The 19824-nt window shown below is 48.1% G+C and overlaps 1 protein-coding gene across 2 annotated transcripts in view; it reads left to right on the top strand.

Moving 5' to 3' along the window:
* Positions 1 to 19824, top strand: part of LOC117204054 (protein O-mannosyl-transferase TMTC2-like) — a 166738-nt gene that overhangs the window by 90136 nt on the left and 56778 nt on the right. For both annotated transcript variants that reach the window (XM_033441054.1, XM_033441056.1), the window contains exon 5: positions 202 to 316. In XM_033441054.1, the coding sequence (XP_033296945.1) occupies positions 202 to 316 (115 nt within the window). The remainder of the gene's footprint in view (positions 1 to 201; positions 317 to 19824) is intronic.

Below are 19824 nucleotides of genomic sequence, written 5' to 3' on the forward strand. Positions count from 1 at the left end.
GTACGATGCTGTTTGAAGATTCGAGTCGCAGAGACAGAATAACGAGGAAATTTATGTCGTTGCTAAATTCTATAGCTGGCGTATAAATAAACGCGATAGTATCGAAAAGGAAGTAATATTTCCCTTTTGTAGCAACCGTTACTTTTTTCGTTTCGTCGGTGTGGCCCTGTTGTAACAAATGTTCCGTTGTGATTGTTACAGCTTATGGTAATTTGGGCAGTGTGCTGAGCGCTCAGGGACGCGTCGCGGAGGCGGAGGAGGCGTTCGTCCAGGCGCTCCGCTATCGACCGAACATGGCGGACGTACACTACAATCTGTAAGTACAACCACGTGCAGTCCCAATAATCCACTTTGCTGTTTGCCCTCTCTCTTTTTTCGCTGCTAATGGCGCCCGGTGTAGGAAAGAGCAACCTCGATCTCGTTTTAACACGGTAAACAGGGGATAAACACGGACCGAGTTTATCTAAAAACCCTCTCATTACTTTTTCCGAGTCTTCTTTGATTAAACTCGGCGATATTTAGAGTTGCTTAGTAAGGCAAACGGAGTTGGAAGTCAATTTTCCAAGGCGTCCGCGCGATACACACCCGTTCGACAGAGGAAGTTTCATTATGAGAAAGCTGGCAGCGAATCCGAATTCCACGCTCCGTATATTTCGTCATCCAAGATTTATGAGACGCCATACAATGGCGGAAACTTTCGCCTTGTCCCTCTGTTTGCTACGTGTCGCGAATCCCGCCTCGGTCACTGAAAATCCTAACATTCGAAATTCTAAAATCCTGGAACGCGGAACACCCTGCCACGCAGGGTTTCGAATTTCATCTTGTCTCCGACTGAACGTAACGCGATCGTCCCAGGCAACTTCCGTTTCCCTCGTCGCGTACTCGCTTCGCGATACGTAGCACAGAGTGGACGCTGACCCCGGATCCAGGGACGACTGTCGAATTTGCGTAATCCACGAGCAAAGCGCTGCCGCTCCGCAAATCTCGCAAGCAATGAAGTCTCTCCTGACTTAAGCAGCCGGTGGCGCGGCAGTGTCCGAAATGCAGGAAAAGGCCAGGGGCCGACGGGACGCCCGACGTTGTGCGATTCGCTGGAAATAAAGGTCGAAGGAATCGCTGATCCGTGGCGGAAAATCGGTACACATCGAGAAATTCCGCCGATTGTCCCAGATCCATGGCTAGACTGGCTTCGAACGCTTTGTGCGCCGTGCTATTGGAAAAGCTACATGGAACCAGCAAGTCGTACAGGGAATTTCGTGTATAGCGTGAGAAAGCTATCGATCCCGTGCCGTTGCAACGTGTGTAACGTCGGCCAATCTAGAGAACGGAATATAGCGAAGAGAATCTAGCGAACAGAATCTGGCTACTGGTGAGACGCTTTCCTTTATCGCTAACCGGTATAAGACAAACTCTCACGGGGAACTACCGAAAGTCTCGCAGGACTTTCGATCGGCGCTCGTCATCTTCCAGCTATCCCGGACCGTTCTAGAGAGGACGTGGAAGCTTGTCAAGCCGGTGAGTCGATAAGCCGCCATTGGGCATCCCTCTGCGAACTCGCGATAAGCCGATGTGCCGTACGTTCGTTGCAACGCGGTTATCCATTATCTCCGTCCGTAAGAGTACATCCGCCGGGCTACATTCCCGTGGGGAAAGAAAGCTCGAGATACGACGCTTCTCTTTTCGGGGAAGAAACGATCTCATGAAACGGCGAACGAGGCCAAACAGCAAGCCCTATTTATTTTCTCGTTGCTACAGGGTGTTTGGCGCCGATACGGGCTTCGTACATAGATTCTCCAGCTTTTTGGTCGCGAAGCATGATTAATAAAACGCACGCAACATAGTCACGCAGCTACCATTATAAAATTCCTCGTGAAGGACTAACGAAGAGAAAGTGGTACTCTATTTTATAAGGCGAAACAAATTGCTCGGCTTGGATTCGTTCTTTCACGAAACTGAAATAACCACAACGGTGAGACGTCTTAAACGCATGGAGATAGATATCGCATGGAGATGGTACGTTCACTGATCTTTCGAACGTCGAAGCGTATCATTCGCAAAATAGATCGATAACAGTACGCGCTAAATCGTAGCCTTTGCTTCGAGTATTTTACCTAACCCAACCTAGAGCCAAGTAACTTCCAACAGGGAAGAATCTCGTGAATATCGAAGCGTGTTGGCGAGTGTCGTGACTTTGTCCGGCAACCGACTGATTGCAGAGAACAACGAATGTAGAGTTTCGAAGCGCGTTGCCCTGGCCGTAACGTGTCGGTCACTATTCCGCTGTACGTTGTCGCGAGATCTCCACGCAAAAGAAACGGCTTGCTAGGCTCGATAAGCTGGCCAGGTACGTTGTCCCTTCGACGGATCGATTGGCTGGACACGAACGAATGAACATCAAAACCGTTGTTCGCGACGACAGCGCGACAAGATTCTACGCCTATCTGTGCCTTTGATGGCCTGTTCCCACCCTGCTCGGAAGACTGATGACCGATTTTGAGAGAGACGATAGATGATGATATATTAAAACCCCGTTTGCCACCCCCTGGCTTCGATCGCCAGTCATCCATCAACGAAGGCTGACGGTGAATAGAAAATTGATTAGTCAGCGGGACATCCTTCGCTCGTGAAGAGGAAAGAAAGTTGTCCCGGTTGTCCCTCGATAGAGCAGCCTGCTGATTATGTGGGCGCTTGGATAATAATGTCACGAGATCCATGGGTAATTAACGGAAGCCTGTTCTGTGTCGGTCGAGATGCTCGTCGCTCGGGGAGAGATTAAAATATAATTGGCTGCGTGAGCTTGGGAGGATGGTAAAAATCAGGGTTCGAACATCGATGTTCGTGTTTTATTCAGAAAATAAGAGCGAAGGGAAAAACTGATAAAAAGAAGTGTAGCGAAAAAGGAGAAAAAAGATCAGAGGAGGAGAAGGGATAGAATGAAGAGGATAAAAAGTAGACGAGGCAAAGAGTATCCGTGACACGTTAATTAAGCGTCGAACGGGAATTATTGGCCGTTTCACAGGCGGCGCAGCATGCCGGATACGCCAATGGCGGTAATTACTCGACGGTAAATAGAATCAGTTGATTCGGTGGCGAAATTGACACCGAGTTCAAAGGAAGGTCGTGCGTCGCTTAATTGTCGTCGCGACGCCGGAGGTGCGACGCCGTGGTTACACGGCCGACGTTAAAGCAAGCATCTGTGCCGTTGCGGAGCATCGACGCGCGAAACTCCCTCGACGCGCTACATCAGAGCGAGAGAGAGCGAGCGAGCGAGAGAGAGAGAGAGGAGGGGGAGCGATGTGCATCGCATTGCACACGTACACAGGGTGATATCCACGTACGTATAGACACACACAGAATGAAAGGGAGGACTGGAAGAGGGATAGTGACGGGCGGTGGTAAAGTGCAACTCGGAGTGCAATTGAGGGTTTTCATAACGACGCTGCTGACGCGAAATAACGCGACCAAGCATCAGGGGCTGTCGTTTCAGTGAAAACGCTAACGAAATCAAAGTACGATCCAAGAGAATTAATTTGCTTATTGTCCCCGTGAAATTGACGTGAAACGAGCCTCGCGAGCCTCGCTAATTGGCCCTGGCGACAAACGCGCGCCGCCACACCGCGCCGATTCTATTCCTTCTCGCTCTTTGAGCATCCGTGGCCCAGTTCTGTCTCACGATCAAGATGAACTTCGTTAAATGCATGTAAATATTTACGTCGTTTCGTCGACGATGTCTTTGAGCCTGTGACACGCTGCCACGGAAAGTGGAGCTCTCGTTTCGCGCGACATTGTTGCACGACACTTGAAATTTCCTCGTACAAGGGACGAGAGAAATTTAAACGAACAATAACTGTTCTAAAGGCTTCAACGCCGGATACCGAAATGGTCAAAATGAAGTGTCTTCGAAACTTTGTGTTTCTGATGTTACAGGCTCGTTTATTTCCTTCTGTCGTATAGTTTTCATTTACCTTTCAATTTCTCTGATCAGTTATCAACGGCTCCGGCGTAAAAACTTATTTCGTTCATTAAACGTTTCACCGTTGCGACCCTCGGCTGTCTCGAATGAAGTAAACGCGACCAATAAGACGGTAAAACGCGGATAACTCCGTTGGAACTTTCCAGAGCCATGTTGCGTCGGAGCAGATGTCAGGAAATATCACGGGAAGTTTGTCCTTTTAGGAACGTAACTGGGAAGATAGAAGAATTAATGGTGGTTCCGCGGAAGGTCAATATCGAGGATGTCATTTATTGGCCGAGGAAAATCGTGGATGGGAATAGAATCTGGGACGTTTAAGGGACGATGACGTCGACCGGTAACGAGCAGCCAGCGAACGCGGTGTAACGAAGATAATGATGAGAATTACGAAGACGAGGGGCTCGTAAACCAGATGAAACAGCTGTGCAGTGTGCGAAGATAAAATAACAATTGCGGGAAAGATGGTAATCATACGTGATAACGCATAATCCACGTGTAATAACCAAAATGATCGAATGACCAAATTAAAAATTACCTTTTCCAGTCGCGTCGCTGTTCGATGCATCGATCGGCGCAAGACTTTGATTGGATTTACCTTTCCGATGCGACGAAACGTTGTAGCGATTCGAAACTGCGGTGATAAACTTTGAAACGACTCGAGATTAACTCATGTCTCGCATCATCCGTACACCCGGTAATTTCCACTCGTTTCAATTTCGTTCGCCTGAAATTACCAGGGCCTTCGACGTCCATGAAACTCTATAAATTAAAACCTCTCTGTAAAATGGAAATGGTAAAAAATACACGAGAGTGAAACTCGCGTAAATTCGATCGAATTTCCGAGGTATTTTAGCAAACAAGATATCGCATTCACAATGGATCCAATTACCAACCAGTCCGCGGGTATTAATACGCGATTGATTTTGCCAAATGTAGCCGTGGATAAACAAGATTTAGCTCAGCTTCTAACGCGATCGTCGGATACAATTGGAATATCGAATTAGTTTTTGAAAGCTTCCAACGCCGACCGACTATTCCTGCCGTCTATTTTCTCCGTCGTTAATTTGCATACGAGCAATGGCGTGTAGATATCCATCGGTACAAAACGAAACGCATGTAGTTGCTTGACGTTTGATTGATTAGCTCTATTGAAAACTAGACGTCGAAAGTTACCGCGTTACAAATGACACATTGCACCGCTGCTTTATACCGAGTCAGAACAATCGAGTTTCCCAAGATTCTCAGCCACATTGGTTTAAAATTCAAACAACACCTTCAGCCCGGAATATGAAGCACGGCTTCGAGAGATTCTCGTGGAATATAACGCTCCTGGAATATGAAAACGACTCCCCACGACGCGTCCGCGATTCCTCTTCCTCTTCTGTACAAACACGATCAAAATGGAAGGGTGGATCTTCACGAACCACCCCGTAAGAAGTATCACTTTCTTCCATGCTGATATTTAATTCGCATTAAGCGACGTGACTGGACAGAATGAACGGATAGGACGGCTGGAATCGACGTTCGCCTCGACGTTCGCCTCGACGTTCGCCTCGACGTTCGCCTCGACGTTCGCCTCGACGTTCGCCCGACGTTCGTCTCGACGTTCGCCTCGACGTTTACGTCGGCGTGCAAGAGGATTCCATTCTTGGGCGGAACGCGGCAGGGATCCAGAGGTTCGCAGGAGTCGCGTCATTCGGACTGGCATTCGCCTCGTCGAGAGAGGCGAGGCTGCGAATTGAATGGGAAATTGATGGGTTTCGGCCTGTCGGCGGTGTACGCGCCGTATATCCGCCATAGACCCCAACTAGATTCCGTTGTGTCCTGCCCCGTGTATACAGGCTGTACCTCGAAGCGTTCTACCGCTGCTCCACCCCCTAACCACTCTCCTCCGTCGCGACGCTACACACGACGTGTTCCTCGCCGCATACAGAACGTTGCGGAGGCCGATGGTGTGCGTGCGTACAGCTGCACCAGCTAGCTACCCGAGGTAAACCGTCGTCGGTCCGTTTGGACCGGTGTTTACCCATGCTGACCGCTTGAATATGTATCGTCTCGCCGGTGCTTTGATTGTACGCCTTCGCATTTGCATGCGGAAGTGTCCCGGTTCCGTCCACCCTCAAGACGCAACAGTCGACACCGTGCCTACGTCGTGTTGCCGCTTCCTAGCCTGATTCCATGATTTCGTCTTGTGCTTGCGTAGAACCGTTTGAATCCGTCGTTTAGATATGGTACATGTGCCGGAGGTTGGAGCCGTACAATGGCTGGACAGAAGAGATTAGCCGCACGAGAGAAACGATGACTTTCGACGTCTGTTTAGTAGAATGACACTGGTTTAGACTGAAACACGAAATTTCTTAATCGCAACGACCGTGCAAATCCAGAATTATCCGTCTGCGAGGAACAAAGGTATATCGCCATTTTCAGAGAAACACGCCCGTGCAAGTCGTGCTTTCCTATGGGTACCTATGGCGGCGAACTTTATCTGTCGTACGCGATGAACATACCCGGCTACCTTCGAACTTAAAGCACCAGAGTGGCTGGTTAGTATGTAAGGATGTTATCTCAGGTTTACGTCTGTGTTATCAGATACCACGTCGGTAGAAAACCGAGTTACCCGAGCACATTTCACGGCCCGTGGAACCGCCCTGAAGAACGCTAGCTATTTTCCGGACGATCCTGCTGTTTCCGCTATTTCTCTCACTTTGGATTCGTTCAGAACCTCGCATCGTAGTCGTCTGCTGTATATACGCGGTTCGCAAAACAGTGAGCTGTCAGCATTCGGAGCACCGTTTAGAATTCCAATTCGAGCGGTTGAATTTAATTTTGCAAGTTTTGGCGAATCGGTTTCAGTAATTTTTTACTTCTACAGACGATCGCGTGTAAGTACAGGTTGAATTAGTCGAGCTACATAGTTCGCTCCACAAACGCACGACTGTATTCCTAGTACCTGGTAAAGCCTACTTATCCGTCGGTTCAGCTCTACCTCGTGCACTTTGAGAAATCGCAGATTAACGTCACGTCAAAGTCGTGTCAAGTTACTAGTAACGCGGTGGCAATTATCGTGCATGAGTTGCACTTTTGGCGCGTGCTTTACAGGACAATGCTCAATTAGTTCAATTTGTTTTGAACCGTTGCATTGCGTCGCGTTAAACAACCGGGAAAAAGAGTTCAGTGAATTGGCGATTTCGACTGTAATTTCTTTTATATTTCGCGACTCGTTCCTGTGGCTCGAAATGGTAGCCGCCGTTTCTCGTGAAACACGTTGTGTTCGCATAAAGTTGCGTGCGCCGTGCAGATAGATTCGTAACGGATATACAACGTCTGCTCTATTCGATCGTTTCTTTAATGCCATAATATAGGTAGGGAACGGTTGAATGTACTGTTCGAATGAAACTTTGTTCTCCACTTGTTGCGCGTAACATCACTCTGTTCCCAGCCATATTGCGCAACGAAGTTTCGAGACTTCGCCTGCCGAGTGTACATGCAGCCTGAGACGAGAAACAACATTGCATTGTTAGCAGCGGCTTACTCAAAACGTCGCTAATCCTTTTCATACTCTTGCTGGATTAATTCATCCCGGATGATGCGTTAAATGAAGAGTATCATCGCAAAAAAAAGTTCGGCCTTCGTTAAATAAAAATATATCTATCGACGAATGCGAATTTATTACACGAATAAGTTAATGGTAATCTGGAATACGCGTGTACAACAATCTGTTCACTTTATCGGTAATCACGGTTTTCACTCTATTTCCCTAATAGCTCGATGCATATTTGTTTGCCTCGTATTTCCGTTAATTTTTAATACGCCGTTCACTGGTTACTCTGAAACGTGACTCGAACTGTAACAGTCCGCAACTGCGTTTGACGGCTACGGTTATCTTTCAATTTGTATGAATGGCCGCGATTAAAGCGACCCAAGCACGGTTTACCTCAATGGGAATAATTGGTACCGGTCGAGTGAAATATTTGCGTATCGATAGACGGGTAATGGTGTTGCTTTCAAAGAGATTTTCCCCGTAATTCGCCATAATGTCGTTCCACAGTGATTCGCGTATACGTCAATGTCACTGTGCGATACCGCTCTCGCAATGAAGAATGATCGAAGAACAACGGGGGCTCGATTAAATCGCCAGTCCACTGTGTTCCGATCTTTCCTGCATTCGCGAAGATGAACGGAAAAAGAAGTCTTACGAACGGAAGAACCCTCGAAAGAAAAGTTCGAGAATCTGCTTCTCCGGTGATCCCTGTCGGGGAAAGTGATTTCGCAGGGTCGAGGCATCGATTCGTCCCGTTGAGACGGATAACAGCATTCACCTCGGTTCGACTAGGACTCGGAGTAAATATTTTATCGCAAGAATCTGCTTGCCTCGAAGAGAAGAGAAAAGTGTTTCGTGACTCAGTGCTCGTTATGCTGCTTCGTCGATCTCGTTTTCGCTCCTCCGCTCGCTCTTTCCCGAGGCATTAACGATTGTTCAGCTTCTCCTGTTCTGGCGGCCATTGTACCGCCGCGTATTCAGTCCCAGCTATCGTTTATCGTGACGCAGAATCGCTGGGAAAACCTTGCGCTAATTTAGAAGTTGAGCAGAAGACGAGAGGCGGATCCGAATAGCCAAGCTGGACAATCGCGATCCCCGCGGTGAAAGGCGGGAACTTTCGAGTCCCGGCATAGTTTGACGCGTTTCCCGCTACCTCGGTCGACCGAGGTGCATAGAATCTTTAGAATGGAACACGACAGGGCGTCCCACGGTGCCCGAAGGAGTTTCACCCGCGGTGGAAATGCCGTACTCGAGGCAGCAACTTTGGACGGTGTTTCGTCGTCGTCGTGCCGCGATACAGTTGGATAGTCGAGCGAAACTGCGAGCTGACGGCCCGGGTTAAATACCGTTACCTGCAGTAACGTTCACCGTTGCTGAATCAATTGTATTTTGAATTCTGTTCGAAAACTCTGCATAGCTTCGCTGCGAGTACACATTTTAACGTGGATAAAAATTCCTAAGAACAGTACATAAAAATATCTAATAAATAGCGTACTTTAAAATTCCTAATGAAAAGGTGCAACAGCTAAAATGAAGTTACTAGTTTGTTGAGAATCTTAATTGAGGATCTTAATTGCCGAAATAAAAGTAAAGGAACACTAAGGTTACGCTTAGAATTCATATTAAAATAGATTTATCGTAGATTTATTTAATAAACGATTTCTAGGATCTTCGTCGATATACATTTGCACGCGTCTCAGCACTCTCTTTGTCTCAGCATCTTCCATACCAGACTGCCAACGAAGCAGTTACATTCATCTGTTTTTCGAGATGCCGCACACACACTTACTTTCACACACTCATATTCACATACGTGTGTCACTACTATACGGCCAATCTAGTCTAACGCACAAAATTATACATATCTCAATATAGTTAAAACACGATTACTAAATAATAATTTTTAATCGTACCAAGAAAAAAGAAACTCGATGGTTTTAAACACGAGTTATCGCAAAGTGTCCGGTTTCTGAAGTTGAGTCGCGATTGTCGTATACCCTGTGAGAATAGACGAATCCTGCTAAAAAATTGTACCGTAAACAGGTCCTTGATAATTGAATCAGTCAGTTACACCACTTGAACGTGATTGCCGACCAAGGTTATATGGGGAAGCACGTGGCTGAAGGGTCGTGGGCGTTTACAAGGTCAATTTTCGCGAAGTTTCTGCTCAAGTTCTGATGTCCAACATCGATAATAGACAGTAGGCTATATCAAAAAGCCTAACTGAATAAGGAGGTGTACTCGAAAGTTGTTCCAAGGTCAACCTGCGCTTCAACCTGAAGGAAAGATTCTGTCGAATTCTGGTTTCCGTTCAACTATCGTGTTTGAAGACTCTGAAGGTCGTGTCAATCTAGACTTCACAAGCAAAGCTTTCTAACTTCCATCCTGGAGTTAATATAGTCGAAAAACATGAAAAAAAGTAATGAACTTTGATGGAAGTTGCAGGATCACGTGGCAGCCAACATCAAAGACGTTCTGCAGAATTCCAGGTTTAACAAGAGAAAAAAGGCGGAATAGTGGTCAAACAGAGTGAAGGGTCAACGTCGTTAATATCCTATCATACATAAGATGAAAGATGGATCCTAGGAACGTCTAAAGAAAGAAAAAGAAAAAGGAACGTGCTTGGAAAGGGGATTCCAAGGACGAAGGTATTTAAAGTAAACTTGGCGAAGTCAGGTGAACTTCTCTCTGCCTTCGTCGAGAGATCGTCTCGCTACTGGCGCGTGCACGCGCGATAGTTTGATACGTTAATCCGTTAAGTTGGAAAATTTATCGAGTTGAAACTTGGTTTAATCTGGGGCCGTTGTAGACGCAAGCAACCCAAGTTGTGTTCCTCTTGTAGCCAGCACTGTAATGTACACCGAGAGAAGGCAGAGGCGCGCACAAACCTTGACAGAGACAGAGAGAGGTGGAGAAGTAGGTTTGGAGACCTTAAAAGCGACAAGACACGAGCCGCTTCGGAGTTATCTCTCCGATGTCTTGCCGCGCTCGAGGCTCGTCAAGGTAAACCGACTCCATGAATTAATTAGTCGGCAAACAACGAAAAGACCGTGGCTGGCTACTCCTGAAGGCACGAAAGGTTTCAGCCTTTCTTACTTGGTCGCGCAACCGCGTGGCCCGCAGGGCTAACTGCAGAAAAGGCGAGCCGAACGTGCTTGTGAATTGGCTAAACGAGACAAATAACCGGCGAATCGAGCAACCGTGCCGTCGAGTTTAGACAATGGTGCTTTAACTGCGGAATTCATGAATCGTCGATGACTTCGTTTCACGAATTTCCACGGAGCCATTAGGCGCAAAAGGACGTTACGAAGGAGAAGCAGAAACGGAGAGCAGTAAGTTGTCATTGAATAATCCGCGTTGATGCTTTCGACGATACGCGAGACGCCTCTCGCAGAGGAAAACGAAAAGAAAAATCATGAGAGAAGACCGTTAAACGCGAAAGAAGAAAAGAACGACGAGATCGAGAAGGAAGGAAGACGGAGCAAGTTGGAAACGTGAACGTTGAAAAAACCAAGCGACGTAGCTCGAAAGACGAGCGAGTAAACGGAGTGTGTAGCAACGTTTATTGAGAGCCGAAATTATATGATCCCCGAAGGCCAAACGATGGTGAATAATATCGTTCGATCTGTATTTCCTGTTTCGCGTCACGGAGGCGCTGATAGTATCTGATTTCGAGAGTCGAAAAAATGCCGAGACGAAAGACGTAGATACATAAATATAAATGTAGAAAATGAGAGGGAGGAAAACGCACACGCGGAACAGTCGAAGATAAAAAGGAAGTTGGGAGCGTGTGCTCGACCTGGATAACCCAGGCGCGCACCAAAGTTTTCGAGAGCTATCCGACGGCACCCCTGGGAATCGAGCTGTACGCGTACGATGTTCGACTCTCTCGCGGATGGATCCTCTCTCATAATATTTCTCGAAATTCTTCAAAATTCCGTGGAGGGAAATTTTCTCGAGCTAAGCCCGCCCTTCTGCTCCACGCCCTTTACCCTATCCTACACAAACACAGTTGGCGAGCTACGGATCGGGGATTTATGAAGAGAGTTTCCACAGGAAATCGTTCGCTCGACCACCATTTGTCAATCGAAAATCCCTCGTTCGTGGTTTACAATTACGCGAGACGAATCGATTCGGAAGCTCGCGTCGCGGAAAAATAATTGCAGCTTTATCGTACCTACGCGAAAATTGACGCGTCCCTCTCGATACGCGAACCGACGCGGATTCCTTTTCCCGGGAAACCGATTGAAAAGCCACCAGCTGCGCCAAAATGGTATCGAGTCGGTCAACACCGGCGGAAAAATAGATTACTTCTGTCCGATAGGGAAGCCGACCAGCCGATAGAAGGCTTAATACCTTCCTCGATACTCGTCAACCAGTTGACCAAGCCGTGGCGACGATAATACCACCGCCAGATATCAGTAACAATTTATCCAATGAACACATCCTGTTATCTCCGCCGCAGTCCACCGGACTCTTCCTCCGAGCCAGTCAACCGAATAATAGCTGAATCAAGTAACGCTCTGGTCTCGTTCTCTCCTTCTCTGTAAATTCTCTGCTACGTATAACGCGTTTGCACCGATACGGAGCGAACAACCATTCTCCCTTCAAAGGATGTAGACTCGTCATTTACACTAGAAATCACCAAGAGAACTGATACCCAAGTTATTTCAATCTCGCAGTCTGTTATCTTGACACGCGTAATCGCCAAATTTTCGCCAAATTGTCGCGATTAAACTAAAATAACTCCAACTCTTTTTCACTGCTCAAATTATCACGCATAGTTACTTCAGATCACCGTACATCATCACCGCGTAGATTGTCAACCGTCCAGGGCATGTAAACGCTTTTAACGCACAGCCTCCGTTTTACACGGCAGCAAGTTAGTGATAGTAAATAACTTCCGGATCGATACCGTTTGTTTCGCGCGCCCACCAGCGCGTTGCGCCCTTCATAAATTTTCAGCAGGCAGCCGCTGGGCGGAATATAACGAGGCTGGTTGCAGCGGTTCAATCGCGGCGGCCGTCCATGCACGATCTACGAGGGATCTTTGAAATTCGAAGTCAGCCCCGAGTATTCCCCAATCCCGAAGTCGCGATAGCACGGTCAATTTCGCGAACGCGCTCAGTGTATGGTTTCGATGGTCGCAGACAGACAGACGGAGGAAACACAGAGCAAGGAAGAGGGAGAGAGAGAGAGAGAGAGAGAGCAAGATGAGAAATCCCGAAATCCGTGCACGATCCTGCGGCTATGGGGCACAGGCTGTCGTTTGTATGCCGACCGAACGTTTGTGCATCGTACGTAGCCGCTTGTCAGACGGCAATGTCTGATAATACAAAGCCCTATACTGCATGCGGCTTTCCGTCCTACAGCGCAATCAGTTCGAACAATCAGTTTGCGGAATAGCCGCCGCTGGACACACAATCGGCGTCTTCCGGTGATTCACCGGCTTAAAATACGATTATAATTCCCTTTTGTCCCCTAAATCGTCCTGTCGCGCATGTATCTTTCGAACCGCCACTACCGCCTTGCGATGAAACATCGCGCACGTTCGCGCCTATACGCGTTTTACCGATAATATTCACTCGGATGGGTGGCACTTTCGACATTCCACACGAGACTCGCCACGAGCACACTGACCAGCAGCAGCAGCATCTGCGGAAAAAGAGAGGCACTTGGAACCGGCTGTCACGGGATTCCACTTTGTCACAGGCGAACGCTCCGAGCCATTGCCAGATCGAGGGCTCTTCGGCCGTCCTTTGATTTTCTCCGCATATTTTCTGTCCGTCCCTTCGTTCGTTTCTCGAAAGAACGGTTCCTGGTCCCGTCTTACGACTTCTTTACTCTCCTCGGCGGACTACTTCTTTTCTCTTATTCGGTGAAACATTTCCATTTTATATACTCCACGTTATGAATTCCACCCCTTATTCCAGTAAGAGATACCAGAACGCCGATACTACGAGATCTACGGTATCAACCTACTAGTACGGACTAGTTAAAAGCTTATTTGATCGGGTATGAATTTCAATCAGAAGCAAGCAACTCCATTCTCGAAATAACACTCCTTCGAAACTCGTAATTTCCATTCCATCCGGATGAAGTTCCAGAAACAAGCTCGGCACTGCGAAACCAGACAGACACTATTTCTCGAAACCAAATACCCCTGACCGTGGTGTTCTCTACCCTACGTTCGACATGGGCCAAACGCACCGTGGGCTTGGTCTCTCCATCTTCCTGTCTACCTTCCGCCTCGTCTCTCTCCGCGTCCCTGATTTGATTACAATTCACACATCTCTACCATACAGCCTCTCCACTGTCGCTTATCGGTATCCCCAACCAGTTCTCCTACCGCTATACACACACGCCTCTTTATCCTTCCGCTAATCCCTTCCGTTGTCTCTGTCTTTCAACCCCGCTGCGGTCACTATACACGCAGCGTCCCTTCGCTCCACTTCCACCAGCCTCGCGTCCATTCGTCCCCTTTTCGACCGGTAACGTGTACGCAGTTCTCTTTCCATCCTTTCATCAGCCTCTCTATCATCCCACTCTACCGTCCAGCCGCCCTGTCAATTCGTTTCTTTCTCGTTTCCGACTCTTTTTTCTTTTGCGCGGAGTTACAGAAGAGTCACTTAAAATGAATTAGGAGCAAAGTGGTCGTTACAGATGGATCCTAAAGGTGGACAAAAAAGTCAGGCATTGAGAACGCAACGCTCGAGGTAATCCTCGATGTAACACAGACGCGAGCACACGATATTGAATGCAACCGATTCTATATATCGTACACGTATTTCGAAAGCGAAACGACTGAAACATTTCTTTTGGAAAGAACGAAATTTAAATACGTACAAAAGATCAAACATACCTAGGTTTGATTAAGAAAAAACGAATTCTTCCATTTTAGAATAATTAATACAGCTTATCGAAATAAATTGTCCTATAATATTCACATTCGGAGAAATGTGGCCAAATCCTCTTTCGCTCTAGATAATCTCGCGCGATGATGACCGAAAAAGGGAAATATTCCCTTTGCGTCTATTACCAAAGAGGACTTTCGTTCCGCATAGCTCTCCGCGTATCTCACGCCAGATATATACGTTTTTCTGCGTGCTGTTTACCATTTCAAGCGTACGTATCGATAATTGGCTCGGCCAAACCCCAAAGGATGGATTCTCAGCCCGCATACGATTTTACCATTTGCCGAATAACCGTCGTTTACGCCGATACACCGCGACGTCCATCCCCTTTGCAGCTTTGTCTGGCCGCATCAGATATTACCGGGATAATGCGTTCACCGGACCAGTCTCTTCCGCATCTGTCTCGCTAACCGAACACGCTCGCGCTCGTCTACCAGTCACGAAGCCAGTTCGCACGCGCACGTACGCGGCTATCGAGGAGGCGTTCTATGCGAATGGACGCGAACCAGCCAGCCTGGCGCCCGATTCAATACCCGGCGTCATCGCGTTGATACGCTCAAAGGGTCGTTCCGGCCGGAAGGTCGCGGGCTATCGTGGAACGTCATCGAACCGTTGACGGGTTTAGAATCGGTTTCGGCTAATCATACGCTGTCCACCGACCGCTATCGTTCACCGGTCAATACGGTTTTCATGGATTGACACATATCGCTAATTAGTATTCCAGGATCGTGTTCAATGGTATCGCGGCCGTTGTTGTAGTTTCAACAGAGAGAGAGAGAGAAAGATAGAGAGAGAGCCAGCCCAAATCAGGAAACCCGGAACCGAGAATCAAAAGCGAGATTATCGCGGGAACTGCGCTCCATGAAGAAATGGATACGTTGTTCCCCATGGAGATACCGAACTTGATTAAACCGAGCGACAGAGAGATAGTAGTTTCGTTAATATCGACAAGACGTTGTTAGTTATGATCGCGCGAAGAAAGACGTCGTGTCATCGTTATCGTTATCGGTCGCTGTCGCTCGATTATTCCATTTTACGAGACACGTACAACTTTCGAGGACCAAAATTTGCCAAAGGATTGGCCAACACGTACAAAGTTAAAGCATAAAGTGCAACATACCTTAATCCGTTTATGAATAGAACACGGATGTATGTATATAGAGGCTAGTCATTTATTCGCAGAATGATGGACTCGGTGTCGAGGGCGTAATCGCGTTTTCGTCGAATCGAGCAGTCGCGGATATTTGTTTTAATAGGAACGCGAAGCGGCAGGGCGGAGAGGAGATCGCGTAAATTTCGCGAATGCCGTCCGTTGTATCGCGATATTGGGACAGAAATTGAATTAATAGGCGCGGCCAGGCCAGGCGTGGAACGCGTGTAACGCAGGCTAGCGCGCTCGTCACTCGTTCGCCGATCTAACTCACGATTGACGCGCGGCTCTGAATCGATAACTCCGCTGAATTCCGAGATTACCGCGGGCAGATCGTTTCGTAAAGCTCTTCTATCTCCGCGCTATCTCTCTCGATACCGAACAAACATCCTCCTGAACATTCTCGTGACGATTCGACATCGGTGCTCTAACGATAATCGTGGTTTAATTACGCGCCGCCAACAGGTAACGCGTGTCTTATCGGCCGTAGCGAAATTAATGCGTGAGAGTTGCAATGATATCGCAGATCGAAGCCTCTGCCGTTACTTCCCACCTATGCGCCCTTTTCACCTGGCGTAGTACTCTTTAGTACATTCGCCATTCCAACCCTTTGCCAACCCTCGCTAAATTTACTATCTGAATTTTACGTTTCATTAACCGCGGCTCTCTGCGCCAGCATTAACGGGTCTGCGGCGCGTATTTATGCGCCGGTAATTAAGAGCTAATTAAAAATAGCCGGGATATTCCGATCGGTAAATAATCGAGGAGGAAAGCTGGAGCGCGCCCCTCCCAAGATAAATCGAACGCCTATCTCTCGATCGTATAACGTAGCCTGGATTTAAGCGGTGGCCGCTAATTGCGCACGCTATTCCGGAACCATTTAAATTGGTTCACCGCGACAAATCTAATCGTTCCGACCGTCCATTTTCACCCCGCCGCATCCCCTTCACAAACACCCTATCGGCTGGCAATTCTTTTCTCCCGGCTAAAGTCGATCTTCTCGCTTTTCTTTCCATTCCTGTTCCGCTAGATTTCCCATATTTTTCGTGGAAGACTTCGTGGGTTAGTCAAAGGAAAAACGTGTAAAACTGTGGCGATTTGGTCGAACGTTTTCGAGAAAAGACGGTCGAATAAATGCTCGATATACGCGCTAAGTACACGGTTGACTTGTCATTGATCTATTAATGGAGAAACCAGTCTATTGTCCTAATCTCATTCGTCAATAACAAGCATCGGGGGCTCTTCGTGAAGTGGGCTGAAATCCATCCCCTTTGCCTTCGATATGGTTCCCCGCGCTGCGCATTGATCGAATATCCTCAGATTCCGATCGAAGGCTAGTTTACCGGACCGTGGTAACCAGGAATTACCATCGTTGTCGGAACGCTGAACGAGAGTCAGCAACAATAGGATAATTTCCTGTAAAATTTCGTCCAAAGTGTTCTTCGCGTGGCGCACCCCTTTTAACATCGATCTTAGTTAAACAGCGTGATTCGACTGAACGCGATCTCATTAAAATAAAGTAGCCAAGTTCACTCTTGGATGGAGTATTTCACTGGTAACGTACGATCGAATAACAGGGGAACTTAAAGTTCGTTGCTGTCTTCCACTGGGCGAGGAAAAATCGAATTTCAGCTCGTGTCCGGCGCGTTCACGCGCGCGACAGTGCGATGATCGCGACGTGGCGGGCAATCGAATGAAATCGGGACCGGGTTTCCCTTGTTTCCTATCCGGTCACTGCCGTGGCTTGACACCGGAATTTTTCGACGCGTCGCTGAAATTCCACGCGACACTGACAGCCGCGATTTCCAACAGCCAACAATCCGTGAACCGCGACCCTCACGCGCCGCGTTTCGTTCTCCGCGCGAGAACTTGGTCAACGTTCACTTGGACGAAAAAAGTTGCCGGTGAGAAAAAAGGAATAAAGGAAAGAGTACACCGATTCGAGAGTCGCGCTGGTTACCAGAGGCTGGTTTAATGAGTTCGCAACTCCTGTCATTGGGCCAAAGAGGGTGCGAGCAAAAACCAGCCGAAAAGTTCTGTCTTATTAGAAAACTTACCGCGTCTTCGATCGAGGAAACCTTAAGCAACTGTGTTCCGGTGTGCGGAAAAAGGCGAAGAAGGAGGGAGAAAGCGCTAATTTGTAGCAGTGGTCCTCGAGACCAGGAGCTATTACGGCGAAGCTTCGCAGGCAAACTTACGGAATCTTAGAGTGTGCTTGAGCGCTGCCTTAATAAGCGCCTTAACATCCTGTCTATAAATTTTAAGCGATGTAAAATTAGCGCGAACCCACCGTGCCGCTTACTCCTTCCCTAACCCGTTTTCTTTCTCCTTCTTTACCTTTCATGCCAGGTAGTATGTTCGAACCGAGTGGAATAATAGGTTTCAACCGGTCAGGTTCTCGCTCCCTCTACTTTCCTCTGTTCCTTGTTCATCGTTTTGGTCGGACCGATCCACCACGAGGTCTCACCCCTTCTTGCCAGCCACTGTTCTCCGACCGCCTCGTTCGTACGCCGAAGTCGTTATTAACTGGTATTCCGTCGGGAGTCGGAAGGTAATTCGAGTCCGAACACGCGAATGAAATTGGGTCATACTTCGTGGACTATGTCTGCGCGTTGGTGTGTTCGTGGCGGTGTCACGAGAACGCGGTGTAAACGATGTGGAGAACGTGAGTGGAATAAGGGTGATTCGGGGAATAGCTTGGTCCCGCGACAAATGTTGCACGAAAGATAATTAATACATGCAATAATCGTTTCTTTCCGTTTCGTTCTTACGTTGGACCGTCACTTTTCTTCATCTTACTTGATTATTTAGCGTTCTTACAGTGACAAAATCCGCGACGATCCATGCGTGTTTGCTCCGATTCCTGCCCTATACGCGTGGCAGTCTTTACAAATCGTCGATCGTTTTCGTTCAAACTGCTCGAGTTTCAAGCAACCTGTACCAGTTGCGAACATCGAGTTCACGATACTCCTCGAGCGGTCGCCAAGAATCGTGCGGAGCGTAACGAAATGGGCCACAATACCGGGCGACGATAGAGCAGCCATGCGGGAAGCATAATTTTCCTACCGACGCGACAGGTCAGGCAATTTGGTTTCGGCCGGCCGAAGCGAAATTGAATCCGACTTAACGACGATCGTGCATACATCGATGAGATGTTCGCATCTTGAGCATCTTCCAACCGTGTCTCGACGACTCTCGTGGCGTGGCGTGGTTCCGGCGTTCGCGAGGCGCAATCGCGCGACGCATTTCACGAACGAAACGAGACTCTCGTAGTCGGAGGGCGGAGGAAAGGAGAAACGACGCGAGAAATCGACGGAGAAGCTTCGCGCGACCGAACAATGGAGGCTGCAGAAAGAAAAGGGTGGAGATGGGAAAAGAAAGGATGGATAGGGGGTGGAAATGGGTAGAGGGAGCTCTGAAACGCGCACGATTTACTTTGCAAACGACGAGGAACTCGGTAAACTCCGAGGCGCCCCCGATACGACACTCCCGTCTGAAAACTTGGCCAATAAGCGGCGAAAACAAGAAAGAGGCGAGCCCACGGAGGTGGGGCAGGGGATTGCATAAAAGTAAGCAGGTACGTTAACCGCTTCAAAACAGTCGAATATATTTCCCGGATCGACGACACTCGTCCCCCATGGGCACACTCGTTCTTCTTCGCCTTCTTCTTCCCTCTCAACCGAAAGATTATGCCGGACGTACTTTTTCGTTCTCGTTGACGGCACTGTGCCCCGGGTCATCTTGCTATCTATGGCTGGTTACTCGTTGCAAACAGCTCCGAGGATCGCGTGCGTCTTGACACTGCGAGAAAACTTCACTACATAGGTCGGAGAGAATCGATGTAACTAGATTCCAGCAGATGTGGGATTCTTTGCGGCTTTAAAAATACGTAGAAATACGCGGTCTATCTTGTTTGACCTCCGCTCTCTCAGAGATCTTTCTCTTCCCGTTTTTCCTTCCTGGAAACCGGAAGATTGTTTCGTGAGTGACGTTCAAGCAATTTCAAGCGGCAATTGAATAAAAGCAGAGGCAATGGCACGAGACGAAAATTGCGAGGCAATTGTTGCACAGAAACGCGAACAGACTGGGGCAAAAACAGAAGTGCACGATGACCGAGCACAGTCATGTGAATAATATATAAAGTTCGCGTGACTCGACTCTTTAGAACGCAACGGGACGTATCGCGAGACCATGGGCCACGACACTTTCGCGCAAAACGACGCGATACGATATCCCTGAAGATACG

This window comes from Bombus bifarius, unplaced genomic scaffold (genome assembly GCF_011952205.1).
Source record: "Bombus bifarius isolate JDL3187 unplaced genomic scaffold, Bbif_JDL3187 scf7180000007977, whole genome shotgun sequence".
Classification (NCBI taxonomy): domain Eukaryota; kingdom Metazoa; phylum Arthropoda; class Insecta; order Hymenoptera; family Apidae; genus Bombus; species Bombus bifarius.